The sequence below is a fragment of the Telmatherina bonti genome (assembly GCF_933228915.1).
Source record: "Telmatherina bonti genome assembly, chromosome: 1".
Lineage (NCBI taxonomy): Eukaryota > Metazoa > Chordata > Actinopteri > Atheriniformes > Telmatherinidae > Telmatherina > Telmatherina bonti.
This window is the reverse complement of record NC_136619.1, coordinates 438,455-456,649: the sequence shown is the minus strand read 5'-3', so window position 1 is coordinate 456,649 and position 18,195 is coordinate 438,455. Positions and strand designations below refer to the sequence as shown.

Sequence of the window (18,195 nt, the reverse complement as noted above, 5' to 3'; positions counted from 1 at the left end):
GAGGAAGTTATTAAGTCTGAGCATTGAAGGGTTTGGGTTAGAGGAAGTTATTAAGTCTGAGCACTGAAGGGTTTGGGTTAGAGGAAGTTATTAAGTCTGAGCATTGAAGGGTTTGGGTTAGAGGAAGTTATTAAGTCTGAGCATTGAAGGGTTTGGGTTAGAGGAAGGTATTAAGTCTGAGCATTGAAGGGTTTGGTTTAGAGGAAGTTATTAAGTCTGAGCATTGAAGGGTTTGGGTTAGAGGAAGTTATTAAGTCTGAGCATTGAAGGGTTTGGGTTAGGAAGTTATTAAGTCTGAGCATTGAAGGGTTTGGGTTAGGAAGTTATTAAGTCTGAGCATTGAAGGGTTTGGGTTAGAGGAAGTTATTAAGTCTGAGCATTGAAGTGTTTGGGTTAGGAAGTTTTTAAGTCTGAGCATTGAAGGGTTTGGGTTAGAGGAAGGTATTAAGTCTGAGCATTGAAGTGTTTGGGTTAGGAAGTTATTAAGTCTGAGCATTGAAGGGTTTGGGTTAGGAAGTTATTTAGCCTGAGCAGTGAAGGCTGAGTGAAATGCAAGCGTTTCTTATTCCTTTTCCATTCCCCTCATTGGAATGTAAAAATTGACATGTTTTAGGTTGCTGAATCCAGGTGAAGCTGAACAATGGCGCCACTGGTGCCCCACCACGTCATGTTATCATTCATGAAAATTAAAACATGTTCTACACGACAGGGCGAACAAAAAAATCATCTTAATGCCATGGTAAAAAGTTGACAGGAAGGCGGCTATTTTGGGTCAAAGTCGCCATTTTGGCATTTTACTCATCTCATATTTGATCAAACTCGTTTTTATCCCACTGACACCAAAATTGTTCAGGCTACTCAGGAGGCGTGTTGGATTAAAAGTTGTACTAAACGCTAACAGAATCCAGGGCGTGTAGAAGGGGCGAAACCTCAAAATTTGATGTCTCACCATGAAAAACATAATTGGCATAACTCCCTCATAAAACAACATATCTGTACCAAATTTACTAGATATGATGCTAGTCCCATCCTGAGCATGTGTGCTGCTTTATCAATACAAATAAGCCCCGCCCACTGGCAACAAGAAGTGACCCGTTTAAAGCCCAAATAACCCGATGTGCAGTTTGGCTGCAGGTGAGGGCGGGAGAGGCATGGGGGGACGTCGCCATGGGAGGCGGTGCCAATAGGCCAAGCGGCGTCGTTGGTGGGAGGGCCCTATTCGCCACTCGCAGCTTTAATTTATTATTAGTTTGAAAATTGTGCAGTTCAGTGGGTTAAAATTAACCTTGTTAATGGAGAATACACGCCGCTGTATAGCTGTAGTTACTCTGAGGACCTTCATCGCCGCTTGGGGTCTTGGGTGACTATTATTTTCCATTTATATGAATTTTATTTTCATTTTGGAAAATGCTGTGATTGCTCTAAATGCTGGTGATGCAACCATTCATACATCTGATACCAATATATTTAATTTAAATAGAATTTTGAATGAGTTGAAATTATTTGAGTATTAGTTAATGGAAAAAAGTTGGTGATGAATGTTACAACTAAATGTATCGTACTTTTAAAAGATTCTTCTGATTTGAATTTGTAGAAGATAGTGGAATGGAACCGGTAAAACCCAAGCTGCTTGGGGTGATGGTGGACAGCGAGTGGAATAGTCACATGAAGCTAATATTAAAACAAACTGATAGCAGTATGGCTTTAATTAAAAACTGCAGGAAATGTTTAGCAATCCTAACGAGGAAAATATTAGCGGAATATAATGTTTTGTCCTGGATTATTGTTGTCTTTTTGGTCTTGCACAACAGCGACTAACTGAAAAAGAGATAAACAAAGCAGTTGGCCAGTCTGCATGCCAGAGGCAAATTGAATTTATGAGCTGAGTGGCCGTGTCGGGCGTATCAAATGAAACTGAGTTGAATGGGAACTATTGTAATTTGTATCTGTAATGAGTTATAGATCTGAAATAATTTGGCCTTTAGCTTTTATTTATCGTGTTTTGTATATTTAATCTTTTTTTTTTTTTTACCTGTATATGTGCATTTCTTTCTCGCTTATTACTTTTTTCTTCGTATTTTCTTCATATTGAAAGATGGTTGTGCATATGTGGATGTGAAAGCAGTCTTTATGAAATAAGTTAAACATATTTGAAATGCATGTTGGTATTTCTTTTGTTGTAGAAAGTGTTATTGTTTCTCTTCTCCAGGGATCAAGAGAAGGTGGAAAAGGTGGTGTCATCTCTTGGAATAAAAGTGGCACCCAGAGACTTGCGTCATTCTGACACCAAAGTCCTGTTGTCAGCCATCTGCAGCCAGTGGTTACCTGTTTCCCAGGCGCTCCTCTGCATCCTTTAAAATCTCTTTTTGCTTCTTCATTTCTGTCCAGTGACTTGTTCCTTCAGCTGAAGCATTTCGCAGGTCTTGGATTCTTTTGTTTCGAGTTTTCTTTAACGCCTGCTACAGTGATGGTGTGTGACAAGCTTCCCAGTCCATTGGACATGGCAGCTGACAGGGTTGAGAAGCTAATGAGTGTTGGAGCGACAAGATTTGACTCCCTACCTGAAGAGACCCAAAAGCTGAAAACAGGTTTGTGTCCTGACTCTGGTGAAACTGAACCGTAACTCTCCTGCAGCCTCTTGCCGGTTTTCATGTTGTGCACAAGGAGTTATTATTAAATGCTACAGTTAATAACTGTTCGCTTCAGAATCACTGCTATAAACCATGAGATCAGGAAGGAAAAGCACTGTTCTGTCGTCCATGTCAGATTTCTTTCAGGTTCCAGACCTGGTGGCCGAGTCCCCAGGTTCTAGACCTGGTGGCCGAGTCTCCGGGTTCCAGACCTGGTGGCCGAGTCTCCGGGTTCCAGACCTGGTGGCCGAGTCCCCAGGTTCTAGACCTGGTGGCCGAGTCTCCGGGTTCCAGACCTGGTGGCCGAGTCCCCAGGTTCTAGACCTGGTGGCCGAGTCTCCGGGTTCCAGACCTGGTGGCCAAGTCTCCGGGTTCCAGACCTGGTGGCCGAGTCTCCAGGTGGTGGCCGAGTCTCCAGGTTCCAGACCTGGTGGCCGAGTCCCCAGGTTCTAGACCTGGTGGCCGAGTCTCCAGGTTCCAGACCTGGTGGCCGAGTCTCCAGGTTCCAGACCTGGTGGCCGAGTCCCCAGGTTCTAGACCTGGTGGCCGAGTCTCCAGGTTCCAGACCTGGTGGCCGAGTCCCCAGGTTCTAGACCTGGTGGCCGAGTCTCCAGGTTCCAGACCTGGTGGCCGAGTCTCCAGGTTCCAGACCTGGTGGCCGAGTCTCCAGGTTCCAGACCTGGTGGCCGAGTCTCCGGGTTCCAGACCTGGTGGCCGAGTCTCCAGGTGGTGGCCGAGTCTCCAGGTTCCAGACCTGGTGGCCGAGTCCCCAGGTTCTAGACCTGGTGGCCGAGTCTCCGGGTTCCAGACCTGGTGGCCGAGTCTCCAGGTTCCAGACCTGGTGGCCGAGTCCCCAGGTTCTAGACCTGGTGGCCGAGTCCCCAGGTTCTAGACCTGGTGGCCGAGTCTCCGGGTTCCAGACCTGGTGGCCGAGTCTCCGGGTTCCAGACCTGGTGGCCGAGTCTCCAGGTTCCAGACCTGGTGGCCGAGTCCCCAGGTTCTAGACCTGGTGGCCGAGTCTCCGGGTTCTAGACCTGGTGGCCGAGTCCCCAGGTTCTAGACCTGGTGGCCGAGTCTCCGGGTTCTAGACCTGGTGGCCGAGTCCCCAGGTTCCAGACCTGGTGGCCGAGTCTCCGGGTTCCAGACCTGGTGGCCGAGTCCCCAGGTTCCAGACCTGGTGGCCGAGTCTTCGGGTTCCAGACCTGGTGGCCGAGTCTCCAGGTTCCAGACCTGGTGGCCGAGTCTCCGGGTTCCAGACCTGGTGGCCGAGTCTCCAGGTGGTGGCCGAGTCTCCGGGTTCCAGACCTGGTGGCCGAGTCTCCAGGTGGTGGCCGAGTCTCTGGGTTCCAGACCTGATCGTCGAGTCTCCAGGTGGTGGCCGAGTCTCCGGGTTCCAGACCTGATCGTCGAGTCTCCAGGTGGTGGCCGAGTCTCCGGGTTCCAGACCTGGTGGCCGAGTCTCCGGGTTCCAGACCTGGTGGCCGAGTCTCCAGGTGGTGGCCGAGTCTCCGGGTTCCAGACCTGGTGGCCGAGTCTCCGGGTTCCAGACCTGGTGGCCGAGTCTCCGGGTTCCAGACCTGTTGGCCGAGTCTCCGGGTTCCAGACCTGGTGGCCGAGTCTCCAGGTTCACAGCTGACTTCTGTCCGGGAAGACAGAATTTTGTTTTTGGAGCGTAAACCTTTTAACAACCGCCCCCAAAATGGCAAAAACAACTAAAAAAAAAGGCAAATTAGAGACTGGTCCTGGTCTCGGTGTAAAAATAACGCAGATGTTTTAGCTTTCGAGTTGATTATAATTGGAATATGTAGTTATTGGAGTTGGAACTCATTGTAGTCCAGCTTTTTTTTTTTTTATCCCTCTTGCCTGAATGTTTGTGAAAATCTAATGAAGTTTGGTGATAATAGTTACAAAAATGACTATTCTGTGTGTTTTTCAGTATGTCCATACAGTGTCAATAGTGTCCGTTTGGATTATCCAAATAGACACTTTGGTAACATGTTGTTCATGTTTATTTTCTTCATTTGGATCATAGGACCGGTTCCATGATCAGCTGCAGTATATTATCTGTAACTGGAAAAGCGCTGCATGTGGCTGTCATGATGAAGTGGGCTGGTTTGGTGTTCTGTCTGGTTTATCAACCCCACAGCAGCTCTCCACATCTCAAAGCTTTCTCTGCTTTCTTCATGTCCTGCTGCTCGCCGGACTGTCTTCATCTGAACAAGTGCAGACTTGTCTGCTCTGCTTGGTCTCCTGGTTCCCGATGTCAGCCTTATGTTTAAAACAAGCCAGTGTTATGCACTGTGTTTGTATTCAGTGTATTCTCCCTCACACGCCGAAGCAAACGGGGTGAAAGCATCCACACAGAGTCAACATAAAGTTCATTTGGTTGTTTACAGGAGGAAGAATCAAGCTCTTCCTCACACTGACTGATCAGGACTGCTTCACAGCATGGAAACAGCAGAGCAACAAGCCATTTCTGCAGTCTGGTTCCTGTTTTTTCTGTCCTGATAAAACCTGCAGTTTCACCAGAATCTGTCCAGTATGAGGCGAAGTGGTGCAGCAGCGACTTTTTCTGCGCTGTGGTCCAGCTGTGTGGGACTAAAGGCAAGGGCTTCGCCCACACGAGACCCAAATGGAGACCCGGGATCTGGTGCAGTCTCGAATCAGTCACTTCTTTGAAGTTCCAAACAATGCCAGCATGAATGCACACTTGGTTGGTGAACATACAACAAAGCCCACGACCACCACACAGAGAGGAAACACCGCTCTTACCTGCCCTGCCTGTAAACAATGACATACTTATTTATCCCTTTGGTGTTTGTAAATAATATATATTCAATTAGCTAATAAACAACTGCTTGTGAAGGAAATGTTCTGCCAAGCCCAACTCATCCTCCTCACATTATCCCCAAATGAAAAACCTCCAGTCCTTCTTGTGACCAACTCCACCACCTCTCGGACCCGATATTTTCTCTTTACGGCATGTTTTGTTTTTGTTTGTGTGGGGAAAAAAGGACCAATCATAAAGGGTGACTTTTAAAAGGAAAGAAAACCTGATCTGAACCTGGCTTCAGAAGGGCAGCCGGTGCTTTCACCGGTTGGACCTGTGCTTGTTTGTCATTCAGTATGTTTGTTTGTGCAGTTCATCTGTTTATAAATAATATAACTGCGGTGCTAATGTCTTCCCAGGTCTCACATTGTTTTCCTGGTTAAATAAGGTGAAATGAGGAACTAAAAATCACTGCTACATTCATCCCCAGACAGAAGTTTGTCAGCGACAAATTAATGTAACATACATGTCTTTGTACATTGTGGTAACTGGGAAAATACCAGTTAGAAGTGTCAAGGAAGGAGGAGGATCTGTGAAAAAATACAACTTTGGAATAATGGAAAGAGACCGAAAGCAACAGAAATGTGTTTGGTCCCTCAGGAAGCACCGTGTGGTTCTGTGAAAGCCCCCCATCCAAAACATTTAAACATGTTGGTGCAGATCAAATTTGAGCTTATACTTCTGATGTTACAATTTTATGATTTGTGAGTTTTTGCTTTCTGTTTGAATGTTTTATTGAGTAACCGAGCTTTCTGGATGTTTTCCAGCATTCCTTCAGTGTTCCAGTGCAGATGATGCTCCTGTCATCATCTTTGTGTCAAAGATGTTTGCTGTAGATGCCAAAGCCTTGCCACAACATAGACAAAGGTAAACAGATGTTTTATTACTTGTTTTTTGTCAGCATACTACAAAAATTCACTCCTGGATGATCTAGGGGTCACTCTGGGAAAAGTGTTTTCTGAATTACTTGAGTAGTGGCAGCAAGAATACTAGGAAACACTTAATCCTCAAAATTCCATCCATCCATCTTCTGCCGCTTATCACTCCCGACCCGGAGAGGGCAATCCACCCTATTCCAGCTGAGGACCATGGTCTCAGATTTGGAGGTGCTGATTCTCATCCCAGCCGCTTCACACTCGGCTGCACCTAGAAATTCTGTCCATATAAGTTATGAACAGAATCGGTGATAAAGGGCAGCCTTGGCGGAGTCCAACCCTCACCGGAAACGAATCCAACTTACTACCAGCAATGCGGACCAAGCTCTGACACCTGTCGTACATGAACCGGACAGCTCGTACAAGGGGGTCCGGTACCCCATACTCCCGGAGTACCCCCCACAGGAGCCCCCGGGGGACACGGTCGAACGCCTTCTCCAGGTCCACAAAGCACATGTAGACTGGTTGGGCAAACTCTGGGGTGGTGGTCCCCCTTCTTAAAAAGGGGGACCACCACACCAGTCTGCCAGTCCAACAGCACTGTCCCCGATGTCCAGGCGATGCTGCAGAGACGTGTCAGCCAGGACAGCCCCACAGCATCCAGCGCCTTTAGGAACTCCGGGCGGATCTCACCCACAGAGATAGGAGAGTCCACCCCTGAGTCCCCCAGCTCTGCTTCATCATTGGAAGACATGTTGGTAGGATTGAGGAGGTCTTCGAAGTATTCCCTCCACTGACCCACCAGGTGGTGATCAGTTGAAGCTCCGCCCCCCTCTTCACCCGAGTGTCCAAGGCATGTGGCCGCAGGTCCAACGATACAACTACAAAATCCATCATGGAACTGCGGCCCAGGGAGTCCTGATGCCAGGTGTACATATGGACACTCTTATGTTGGAACATGGTGTTCGTTATAGACAATCCATGACGAGCACAGAAGTCCAATAACAAAACACCATTTGGGTTCAGAGGGGGACACCATGCCTCCCAATCACTCCCCTCCAGGTCTCACTTTCATTGCCCACGTGAGCATTGAAGTCCCCCAGCAGAACAATGGAGTCCCCAGAAGGAGCACCCTCCAGCACTCCCTCCAAGGACTCCAGAAAGGGTCAGTACTCTGAACTGCTGTTTGATGCATAAGCACAGACAACAGTCATAAGAAGGTCCAGCCCCTCTTGAGGGTTCTGGTTCCAGAGCCCAAGCCATGTGTCGAGGTGAGTCCAACTATATCTAGCCGGAACCGCTCAACCTCGCGCACAAGCTCAGGCTCCTTCTCCACCAGAGAGGTGACATTCCACGTCCCTAGAGCCAGCTTCTGCAGCCGGGGATCGGACCGCCAGGGTCCCCGCCTCTTGCTGCCGCCCAGCTCACATTGCACCCGACCCCTACGGCTCCTCCTGCAGATGGTGAGCCCACAGGAGGTGGGGTCCATGTAACCCTTTCGGGCTGAGCCCGACCGGGCCCCATGGGTAAAGGCCCGGCCACCAGACGCCTCGCTCTCGTACCCCACCTCCAGGCCTGGCTCCAGAGGGGGGTCCCGGTAACCCGCGTCCGGGCAAGGGAACATTTCTTCCCGGCTTTGTGTTCATCATGGGGTTGGTGAGCTGTGCTTGGTCTGGTCCCTCCCCTAGACACCTGTTTGCCATGGGTGACCCTACCAGAGTCCTCTCCTGCTGGTTCTAGTCAGGACTCTGGCTGCAGAATTCTGGATCAGCTGAAGGCTTTTCAGGGCATATTTAGGACAGCCCAGTAATAGAGAGTTACAGTAATCTAGTCTCGAAGTAACAAAAGCGTGAACCAGTTTTTCTGCATCACTCTGAGACAGAATGTCCTTAATTTTGGCTATATTACGTAAATGAAAGAAGGCTGTTTTAGTAACCTGCTTAATATGTGGGCCAAAGGACAGGTCAGGGTCAAATATTACTCCAAGGTTTCTCACTGTAGCACTGGAAGCTAAAGTAATGCCATCCAGGTTCATTACAAAACTGGAAAATTTAGCTCTGAGTTTTTCAGATCCAACGAGAATTACTTCAGTCTTATCTGAGTTTAAGAGGAGAAAATTTCTAGCCATCCAAGTCTTAATGTCTATGAGACAATTTTGTAGCCTATTGGGCTGATTTGTTTCATCTGGTTTAAAGGATAAGTATATCTGAGTATCATCTGCATAACAATGAAAGTTTATTCCATGCTGTCGAATAATTTTTCCTCAAGGGAGCATATATAGCGTGAAGAGTACTGGTCCAAGTACAGAACCTTGAGGAACTCCATGACTTACTGTAGTTTGTGAGGAGGACTTGTCATTTACATGAACGAACTGAAGTCTATCAGATAAATATGATTTAAACCAGCTTAACGCTGTACCTGTAATTCCAACCACCTGTTCTAGTCTGTGTAACAGAATGTTATGATCGACTGTATCAAATGCAGCGCTAAGATCAAGCAAGATAAGTACGGACAGAAATCCTACCCGACCCCTACGGCTCCTCCCGCAGATGGTGAGCCCACGGGAGGTACGGCCATAAATTAAGTTTATTAAATAGACTTTATTTTTGTTGTTGTTAAGGGTGTATTCACGTGAGTATAGTCCACTAAACTTGGACACTCGGTCCGGTTGGGGACTGGGTCCAGCTGTAGGGGGGTGTATCCATGTGGACCGTGTTCACGCTGCACTTTGGTCAAACCAGCCAAACCATTAGAATAATATCTCCCCATTCCCACCAGAGGTGGCGCTGCACTAGTGTTTAGCAGAAGAGAGGACCAGACCGGCGTGAAGAAGAAAACTCTGTTTCCTCCACCTGCCAGTTAAACATGGAGACCAAACTATGGCTGTTTTGGGTTTTTATTGTGTCTTATGCAAGTATACTGCAGAAATCCACTGCAACAATGGACGCAGTATGAACACCAGACGAGGCAGAGGACCCTTAACGCCATCGCTATGGATTTACCCACAATGCAATGCTGTGCCACATGCAGGAAGGGACTTGGTTTGTGACTTTTTGGTCTGCTTCATTTACAGCGGCTCGCATAAGTATTCATATGGCTTGAACTTTTCCACATTTTAACAAATAACACGCTATCAATATGAATATATTAAGTGTCACACAGCTGGGATGTGCCACGAAAGTTACACATGATTTTATTATTTTGTTCACAAATAAAAAGCTGAAAAGAGCAGTGTGCGAAAGTATTCAGCCCCCTTGAGTCACTACTTTGTGGAACGGCCTTTTGATGCAGTTCCAGCTGCCAATCTTTTGGGGAACATCTCTACCAGCTTAGCACATCTACAGATGGAGATATTCTTCTTTGCAAAACAGCTCCAGCTCAGTCAGATTAGATGGAGAGTGTCTGTGAACGGCGGTTTTCAGGTCTTGCCTCTCGATAGGATTTTGGTCTGAACTCTGACTGGGCCGTTCCAACACATGAAAATGCTTTAAACCGTTCCGTCGTAGTCCCGCTTTACGTTTTAAACCGTTCCGTCGTAGTCCCGCTTTACGTTTCAAACCGTTCCATCATAGTCCCGCTTTACGTTTTAAACCGTTCCGTCGTAGTCCCGCTTTACGTTTTAAACCGTTCCGTCGTAGTCCCGCTTTACGTTTTAAACCGTTCCGTCGTAGTCCCGCTCTATGTTTTAAACTGTTCCGTCGTAGTCCCGCTTTACGTTTTAAACCGTTCCGTCGTAGTCCCGCTCTATGTTTTAAACCGTTCCGTCGTAGTCCCACTTTACGTTTTAAACCGTTCCGTCGTAGTCCCGCTTTACGTTTTATACCGTTCCGTCGTAGTCCCGGCACTTTAACCGGCAGGTGCAGAAGATGACGGCTCAATGTTGGAGAACATTTTCACTTGAATCAAGTGTGTTGCAATAGGGAAACACTCAACCCTGCAGGATGGCAGCTCACGAGGACCGGAGCTGGAGAACCCGGCTCTAAATTAATAAAGTATCCATTTAGTTTTATTGAAACGACAAACACTGAAAAGACTCGGTGCGGAAAGAATTTGTCATTTTTCATGTTTCCCGTCTGTCGGCCGATCCCCCCGTCTGTCGGCCGATCCCCCCGTCTGTCGGCCGATCCCCCCCGTCTGTCGGCCGATCCCCCCGTCTGTCGGCCGACCCCCCCGTCTGTCGGCCGACCCCCCCGTCTGTCGGCCGATCCCCCATCTGTCGGCCGATCCCCCATTAGCACCTGGGCCCGGACAACCGTCCACGAGCGATCCCTTTGAATGGGGTAAAGGGAGGGTTTTTGGACACCACAAAACCTTGCTTGCCGCGGCCCCCAAAGGTCCTAAAAATCGAACGAGGCGGTCTACACGTGCGTCTCGCTGCCGCACACGCGTTGGTCCGTCCACCGAACCCAAAGGTCGAACAGTCAGGGAGTTAAAAATGAAAAACTGCGTCCCAACCGTCTTCAGTAGCGCGCAAATGACACCAGGAGGCATAATTCCAAAGGGCTCAGAGATGGACACTTTGACACCCCCCAATACCTCCCATTCAATTTTCAGGGTGGACGCCGGAGCCCACTTGCAATCCCCCCTTACTGACAGGTCAAAGGGATTGCCGGTGGACAAAATGTCCACCTCCAATCCCTTTTAATGGTAATGCAAAGGGATTGCAGGTGGACACTTTGTTCTCTTTCAATCCCTTTTAATGGCAAAAAGGGATTGCCATTGTACAAAGTGTCCATTGGCAATCCCTTATAATGGAAAGGGATTGAAAGTGGACACTTTGTCCACTTGTAATCCCTTTTAATGGTGGAAATCCATCCGACTATGAATAGAGAGGGATTGCCATTGTACAAAGTGTCCATTGGCAACCCCTTATAAATGGAAAGGGATTGAAAGTGGACACTTTGTCCACTTCCAATCCCTCTTCTGTTTGTGGAAATCCATCCGACTATGAATGGAGAGTGATTGCCATTGTACAAAGTGTCGATTGGCAATCCCTTATAATAGAAAGTGATTGAAAGTGGACAAAGTGTCCACTTCTAATCCCTTTTAATAGTGGAAATCCATCCGACTATGAATGGAGAGGGATTGCCATTGTACAAAGTGTCCATTGGCAATCCCTTATGATGGCAATAGAAAGGGATTGCAAGTGAACACTTTGTCCACTTCCAATCCCTCTCTATTCATAGTCGCATGGCTTTCCACCATTAAAAGGGATTGCAATTGGACAAAGTGTCCACTTCCAACTGAGTCTACCCCATGAGTTTCAGCCTCCTAGAACAATGTATGGCTGAGAAATGGCCACTGTCCACATGGCCACCCTGGCCCCCAATGATAAGGGATTGGAAGTGGACGATCCCCCCGTCTGTCGGCCGATCCCCCTGTCTGTTGGCTCAGTTGATCCCCCCCCGTCTGTCGGCCGATCCCCCCGTCTGTCGGCCGATCCCCCTGTCTGTCGGCTCAGTTGATCCCCCCCGTCTGTCGGCTCAGTTGATCCCCCCATCTGTGGGCCGATCCCCCCCACCTGTCGGCCGATTCCCCCATCTGTCGGCCGATCCCCCCGTCTGTCGGCTCGGCTGATCCCCCGTCTGTCGGCTGATTAGTTGTACACATCCGTACTGCTGGATGAGGTTTTCGGTTCAGGCTCCAGCCGTCATCAGGAACTTTTCCCTGCTGAAGGAGATTCTTCTGTGACGTGTTTTTAGGCCGTTGAACCAGGAGGAGATTTGTCAGCGAAGGGAGATGGCGCGGCAACGACACGCGGAGAAAATGGCCGCTGCCCAGAAAACAGCAGAGGTTGCCAACTCGGACAGTAATCCGCGAGAAAGTCAGACTGCAGGACTCACCGGTAAGGCTCGTCTTCTCGTCTCCTTGTCTCAGAATGTTTCATCAGAGCCCAATGCGTCTCTTTTAACAGCAAACATGGAGAGGGTGACTTTACAAGAGGAGGAAGAGGAGTTGAAGGAAACCTTCATCACATTCGCCCGGGTCTACAGTGGTTTGGTCAAGAGAGGTCAGAGGGTGTTTGTTCTGGGACCAAAGTATGACCCTGCCCAGGGCCTGAGCCTGGTAAACCACTACGTTCCTCTTCTGCGCTTTACATTAGGAAGCATATGAGATGTTCATGAAACAAAACAGCCATGTCTTCTGCTGTGTGTGTGTGTGTTAGCTGCCAGAGGGATGCAGTGTGTTGGAGTGTGTGTCTGACGTACCTCATTTGTCCTGCTGCTCCATGGACAACCTTTACCTGCTGATGGGCAGAGAGCTGGAAGAACTGGAGGAAGTCCCTGCAGGAAATGTCCTGGGTGAATATCCTCTGTCTCCTCCTCATTTATCTGACGGGGACACGGCCCGTGCACGGACTCACACACACCCGAAGCTCTCATCTTTTTGTCCCTGGTTCAGTCTTTCTGCTCGACGTTAGAGTCTCACATATGGACTATCTATTCCTACACACACCCAGGGCCGCTGCTGCCATCTGGGGGCCTTCAGCACAGCTGCTTTGTGTTCCCGTTAAAAGCAGGAACCCACTCAGTTTGATTCGTTAATGGTCTGTTGTTCTCCTCACTTTTCAGGACAAAAACGTCCCATTAAATCACGTTAAACATTGAAATGAAAGCCATTACAAAACATAATTCATTCTGCGATATTCAGGTTTCACCGTTACAGGTGCACAGTAGTGTTGAAGTATCTACTGTTAAGCAGTTAAAACTTGTAAATTCTGTGAAGAGAATCTTCCTTTTCACAATTGTTTCATATGCAACATCTGCCAAAAAGCAACATATTAAAAACAGGGAGTTCCCAGTTCAGTTGTCTTTATTTATAATTTAAGCATGATGGAGAAATGAAAATCTTAACATGAAGCCCAACATTAAATGAATAAAAAGAATAAAACTGAAACCACCAGAATATAAAAGATCTTTGCAACAACTCCAACACCAGAACTTTTCTCCATTTAAAATGTTTTAAACTGAAAACGTGGATGAAATGTTCCTTCATCAGGTCCTTTTGGAAAACTGAACCAGGCTGGACTTTATACGGACCTCTCCGCACAGTTTCCACCCCATCAGCATGGAAACTGTGTGCTGGCCGAAGAGCAGGACCAGCTGGGGGTCCTATAGTTCTCTGTAGAGTCACTGGTTGGTGGTCTCCCAGTAGCAGGAGTCCACATCGCTGCCGGTTGGCGGTCTCCCAGTAGCAGGAGTCCACATCGCTGCTGGTTGGCGGTCTCCCAGTAGCAGGAGTCCACATCGCTGCTGGTTGGTGGTCTCCCAGTAGCAGGAGTCCACATCGCTGCTGGTTGGTGGTCTCCCAGTAGCAGGAGTCCACATCGCTGCTGGTTGGTGGTCTCCCAGTAGCAGGAGTCCACATCGCTGCTGGTTGGTGGTCTCCCAGTAGCAGGAGTCCACATCGCTGCTGGTTGGTGGTCTCCCAGTAGCAGGAGTCCACATCGCTGCTGGTTGGTGGTCTCCCAGTAGCAGGAGTCCACATTGCTGCTGGTTGGTGTTGGGAATGTGAACTGGAACTGCTACATCTGCATCATGGCCTCGTGTTCCTCCGTGAACATACTTCAGCATTAAACCTGAATTAATTTAGGAAACCAAGATTAAAATTACTAAAAGAATTTAACATTTAAATCCAGTTTACAGATTAAAGCCGATAGGAGAGAAATACTGCATATATTGATTTAAAATCACAGTTCTCTGCAACATTTCATCACGAGATTCAGAAAAAGAGAAAAAGAATTAAATCTTCCACGTCACTCTAATGGTGCATTTCCATCTGTCCATCTTCTGCTGCTTATCCGGGGTCGGGTCGCGGGGGCAGCAGCCTAAGCAGGGAAGCCCAGACTTCCCTCTCCCCAGCCACATTTACCAACTCTGCGGGGGGATCCCGAAGCGTTCCCAGGCCAGCCGACAGATATAATCCCTCCAGCGTGTCCTGGGTCTTCCCCGGGGTCTCCTCCCAGAGGGACGTGTCTGGAACACCTCACCAGGGAGGTCCAGGAGGCATCCTGACCAGATGCCCGAGCCACCTCAACTGGTTCCTCTCGATGCGGAGGAGCAGCGGCTCTACTCTGATCTCCTCCCGGATGACTGAGCTCCTCACCCTATCTCTAAGGGAGAGCCCGGCCACCCTGCGGAGGAAACTCATTTCAGCCGCCTGTATACGAGATCTCCTTCTTTCAGTCACGACCCACAGCTCATGACCATAGGTGAGGAACGTAGATTGACTTAAAATTGGTTCTCAACATATAAAATTGTGACGAGTTAAAGATCCTACCATCTTCAGTATATAGCATAACAAAAGATTCAGAGAACCAGAAGGAATTTCTGTGCGGATTGGACACACTGGGTGTGAAAAAAATTATCCCCAAAATCCACAAATGTAAACAAACAAAACTTTTTTTCTGCTTTACTTTTGCAATGTCTTCCTAACGCTCGCTATGATCCTAATCACAACCGCCATCATCTGTTTTACCTTTTCCAGGTATCGGAGGCCTGGAGGATTTTGTTTTGAAGTCCGCTACGCTTTCCAGCTCTCCTGCCTGTCCACCCTTTACTCCACTCAACTTTGAGGCCACACCGATCGTACGAGTTGCTGTAGAACCCAAACATCCAAGTAGGTTTTGCACTTGCATAATTATAAATTGTAAAGGGCTCTGTGATGAGAAAGGTCTGTAGACACCTTGGATTGCTCATATGGTACCTTTTTTAGTCTCCTTCAAGTGGCTTCTCTAAATGAAAAGGGTACATTTTTATAGCCATCTACTCATTTGCATGCAGATATTACAAACGTGAGGTGTAAAATGTTACTCACCTCATATAACTACTCACCACATAACTCTCGGAATGGTTGTCTTACCAGTTAATCTGGATATATACCCCTGGGGCGACTGCATACAGTATGACTGGTGGTGATACGTGCGTAGGGTTTCTGCTAAGGATCGGTGCCTCTGCAGCCCTATGTGGGGCACAGACAGAGCATGAGTCTTAATCCAGCTTTAGCAGGTGGTTGGTTTAATCTCCAGCATTCCTAAAGTCACAACCAAACCCGATGTTATTCTGCATTCACATCTGAAGGACCTGGCTGGAAGGTTCACAGAAGCGTACACATTCCCAGAACTTTGGTGGAAGCGTGATAAAGAGGTTAGGGTTTATGCACCAGCAGGAAAAACCCGAATGGATATGAACCTAAAGCAACTTAGTCGGGGCAACTGAAAGAACACCACCGCCACCAACATCACCATGACCACCACCATTCCCACCATTACCAACATCACCATTACCACCATCACCACCATTACCAACATCGCCATTACCACAATTACCGCCATCACCACCATTACCAACATCACCATTACCACCACCATCACTGCCATTACCACCATTACCAACATCACCATTACCACCACCACCGCTATCACCACCATTACCAACATCACCATTACCACCACCACCGCTATCACCACCATTACCAACATCTCCATTACCACCATCACCGCCATTACCACCACCACCGTCATCACCACCATTACCACCATTACCACCATCACCCCCATCTCCACCATTACCAACATCACCATTACCAACATCATCGCCATCACCACCATTATCACCACCATCACCATCACCACCACAACCACCACCACCACCACCATCACCACCACCACCATCACCATCACGACCACCATTACGACCATTAAAACCATCATCACCACAATCACCACCATCACTACCACCACCATCATCACCACCACCACCACCATCACCACCGTCATTACCATCACGACCACCATTACTACCATTAAAACCATCATCACCACAATCACCACCATCAATACCACCACCATCATCTCCACCACCTCCGCCACCTCAATCATCACCACCACCATCACCACCACCACCATCACCATCACCACCACCGTCATTACCATCACCACCACCATTACGACCATTAAAACCATCATCACCACAATCACCACCATCACTACCACCACCATCATCACCACCACCACCTCAATCATCACCATCACCACTACCATCACCACCACCACCACCATCACCAACACCACCATCACCACCACCACCACCATCACCAACACCACCACCACCACCACCACCGTCATTACCATCACAACCACCATTACCACCACTACCACCATCATCACCACCAACACCACCACCATCATCACCACCAACACCACCACCATCACCACCACCACCACCACCACCACCGTCATTACCATCACAACCACCATCATCACCACAATCACCACCACCACCACAACCGTCATTACCATCACCACCACCACTACCACTACGACCACCACCACCTCCACCATAAACACCACCACCACCTCCACCATGAACACCGCCACCACAGCCATTACCACCATCACCATCATCACCAAAAGACATCTACAGATGCCCTGATGAAGCCTTGTACATTCCTCGGTTGTTGATTAAGGCTATTTGTACACATTTTAGCCCTGTATAGATCCCACATGTCATGAAGTACCTGCTCTTATCATTCCTGGTCACATGCATTTAGAAACACTTTTATTCAACCAGATAGAAGAACATGACCATTCTACAGAAAGCGCCTGTGTTCCTTCTCTAATTGAAGAGAAAGACAGAATAAATTTTTTGTTGAGTTTGAGGCCAATTAAACATTTGTTTAGTTCACTTGTTCAACTCCAGCTACAGCAACAAGAGAATAAAACAAGTAAAAGATAAATAATACAATAAAACAATTAATCACGCTTCTAAAACCGTTTACAAACTGTTCTAAAATTGAGATTAAAACAACAAAACAAATTAAATAAAAATTAAATAAAACCAGTCAATAATCTGTTTATTCTCTACAGCCAAAGTGGGTGTCCAAGAGGCATAATGATTCTTTTAAAAGAAAGAATAAAGTTTTTGCCTATTTCCAAATAAGTGAATAACTACATTTTACGACGAGCAACAACCTCCTCTTACATTTCCTCTGGACCAATTCATATGTTACATGATGGAGACACAGAAATATGTCTCTGATGCCACTCTGAGACACAGGAGTTGCTGCCTCGCTTTCTGAAACTACGTTGATGGTGCTTGCGCTAATCAGGTGTCAAACGCCATTAAACGGAAGTTGTGTCGATGCATCATTAATACATTAACGTCTACAGCCAAACGAAAGCTAAACGTAATAGTTGCTATCAACTGGAGAAAATATGCTTTCGTTGTGGTTGGGATGGTTAATCGTCTCCTCTGTGAGGGGTCTCTGGCTTACACAGGGACCCCATAGATGCCTCCATAAGCTACAGATGCTGACAAACACACCCTCTTTTCTTTATCGTAGATGAAATGCCAAAACTTGTTCGTGGTATGCGTCTGTTGAACCAGGCTGATCCGTGTGCAGAAGTTCTCATACAAGAAACAGGAGAACATGTTCTAATCACAGCTGGAGAGGTACACCTGCAGCGCTGCCTGGATGACCTCCGAGACCGGTCAGTGCACGTTCAGAAAGGCTTCACTTCACTTCTGTTGTATGTACTTTTACTGAGATATAATGATGCAAGTTATGATCCCAGACACAGTCGAAAGGATCCTTGGATCAACACTCCGGTCAGTACTTTCTAGTAACACCCCACCCTAGAAGAACATGCAGGAGACCAACCGAGAATAACAAAATGTATTTATGAAAGTTGTGTTCTACACAAGACATATGGTTCAGATGGATGAACAGGCAGACAACAAAATCTCAGCTGGATCCAGGTCTGGGGAACGGGCGGGCCGGTCCATAACATCAATGCCTTGGTGTTGCAGGAACTGCTGACACACTCCAGCCACATGAGGTCTAGCATTGTCTTGCATTA

The 18,195-nt window shown here is 47.7% G+C and overlaps 1 protein-coding gene across 1 annotated transcript in view; it reads left to right on the top strand.

The window, feature by feature from the left end:
* Window positions 1-18,195, top strand: part of LOC306757968 (elongation factor-like GTPase 1) — a gene marked incomplete at its 3' end in the record, with an annotated part of 87,794 nt that overhangs the window by 52,103 nt on the left and 17,496 nt on the right. The window contains exons 10-16 of the mRNA XM_079243170.1: window positions 2,210-2,346; window positions 2,466-2,588; window positions 6,228-6,327; window positions 12,038-12,401; window positions 12,502-12,637; window positions 14,823-14,954; window positions 17,679-17,826. Coding sequence (XP_079099296.1) covers window positions 2,210-2,346; window positions 2,466-2,588; window positions 6,228-6,327; window positions 12,038-12,401; window positions 12,502-12,637; window positions 14,823-14,954; window positions 17,679-17,826 — 1,140 coding nt within the window. The remainder of the gene's footprint in view (window positions 1-2,209; window positions 2,347-2,465; window positions 2,589-6,227; window positions 6,328-12,037; window positions 12,402-12,501; window positions 12,638-14,822; window positions 14,955-17,678; window positions 17,827-18,195) is intronic.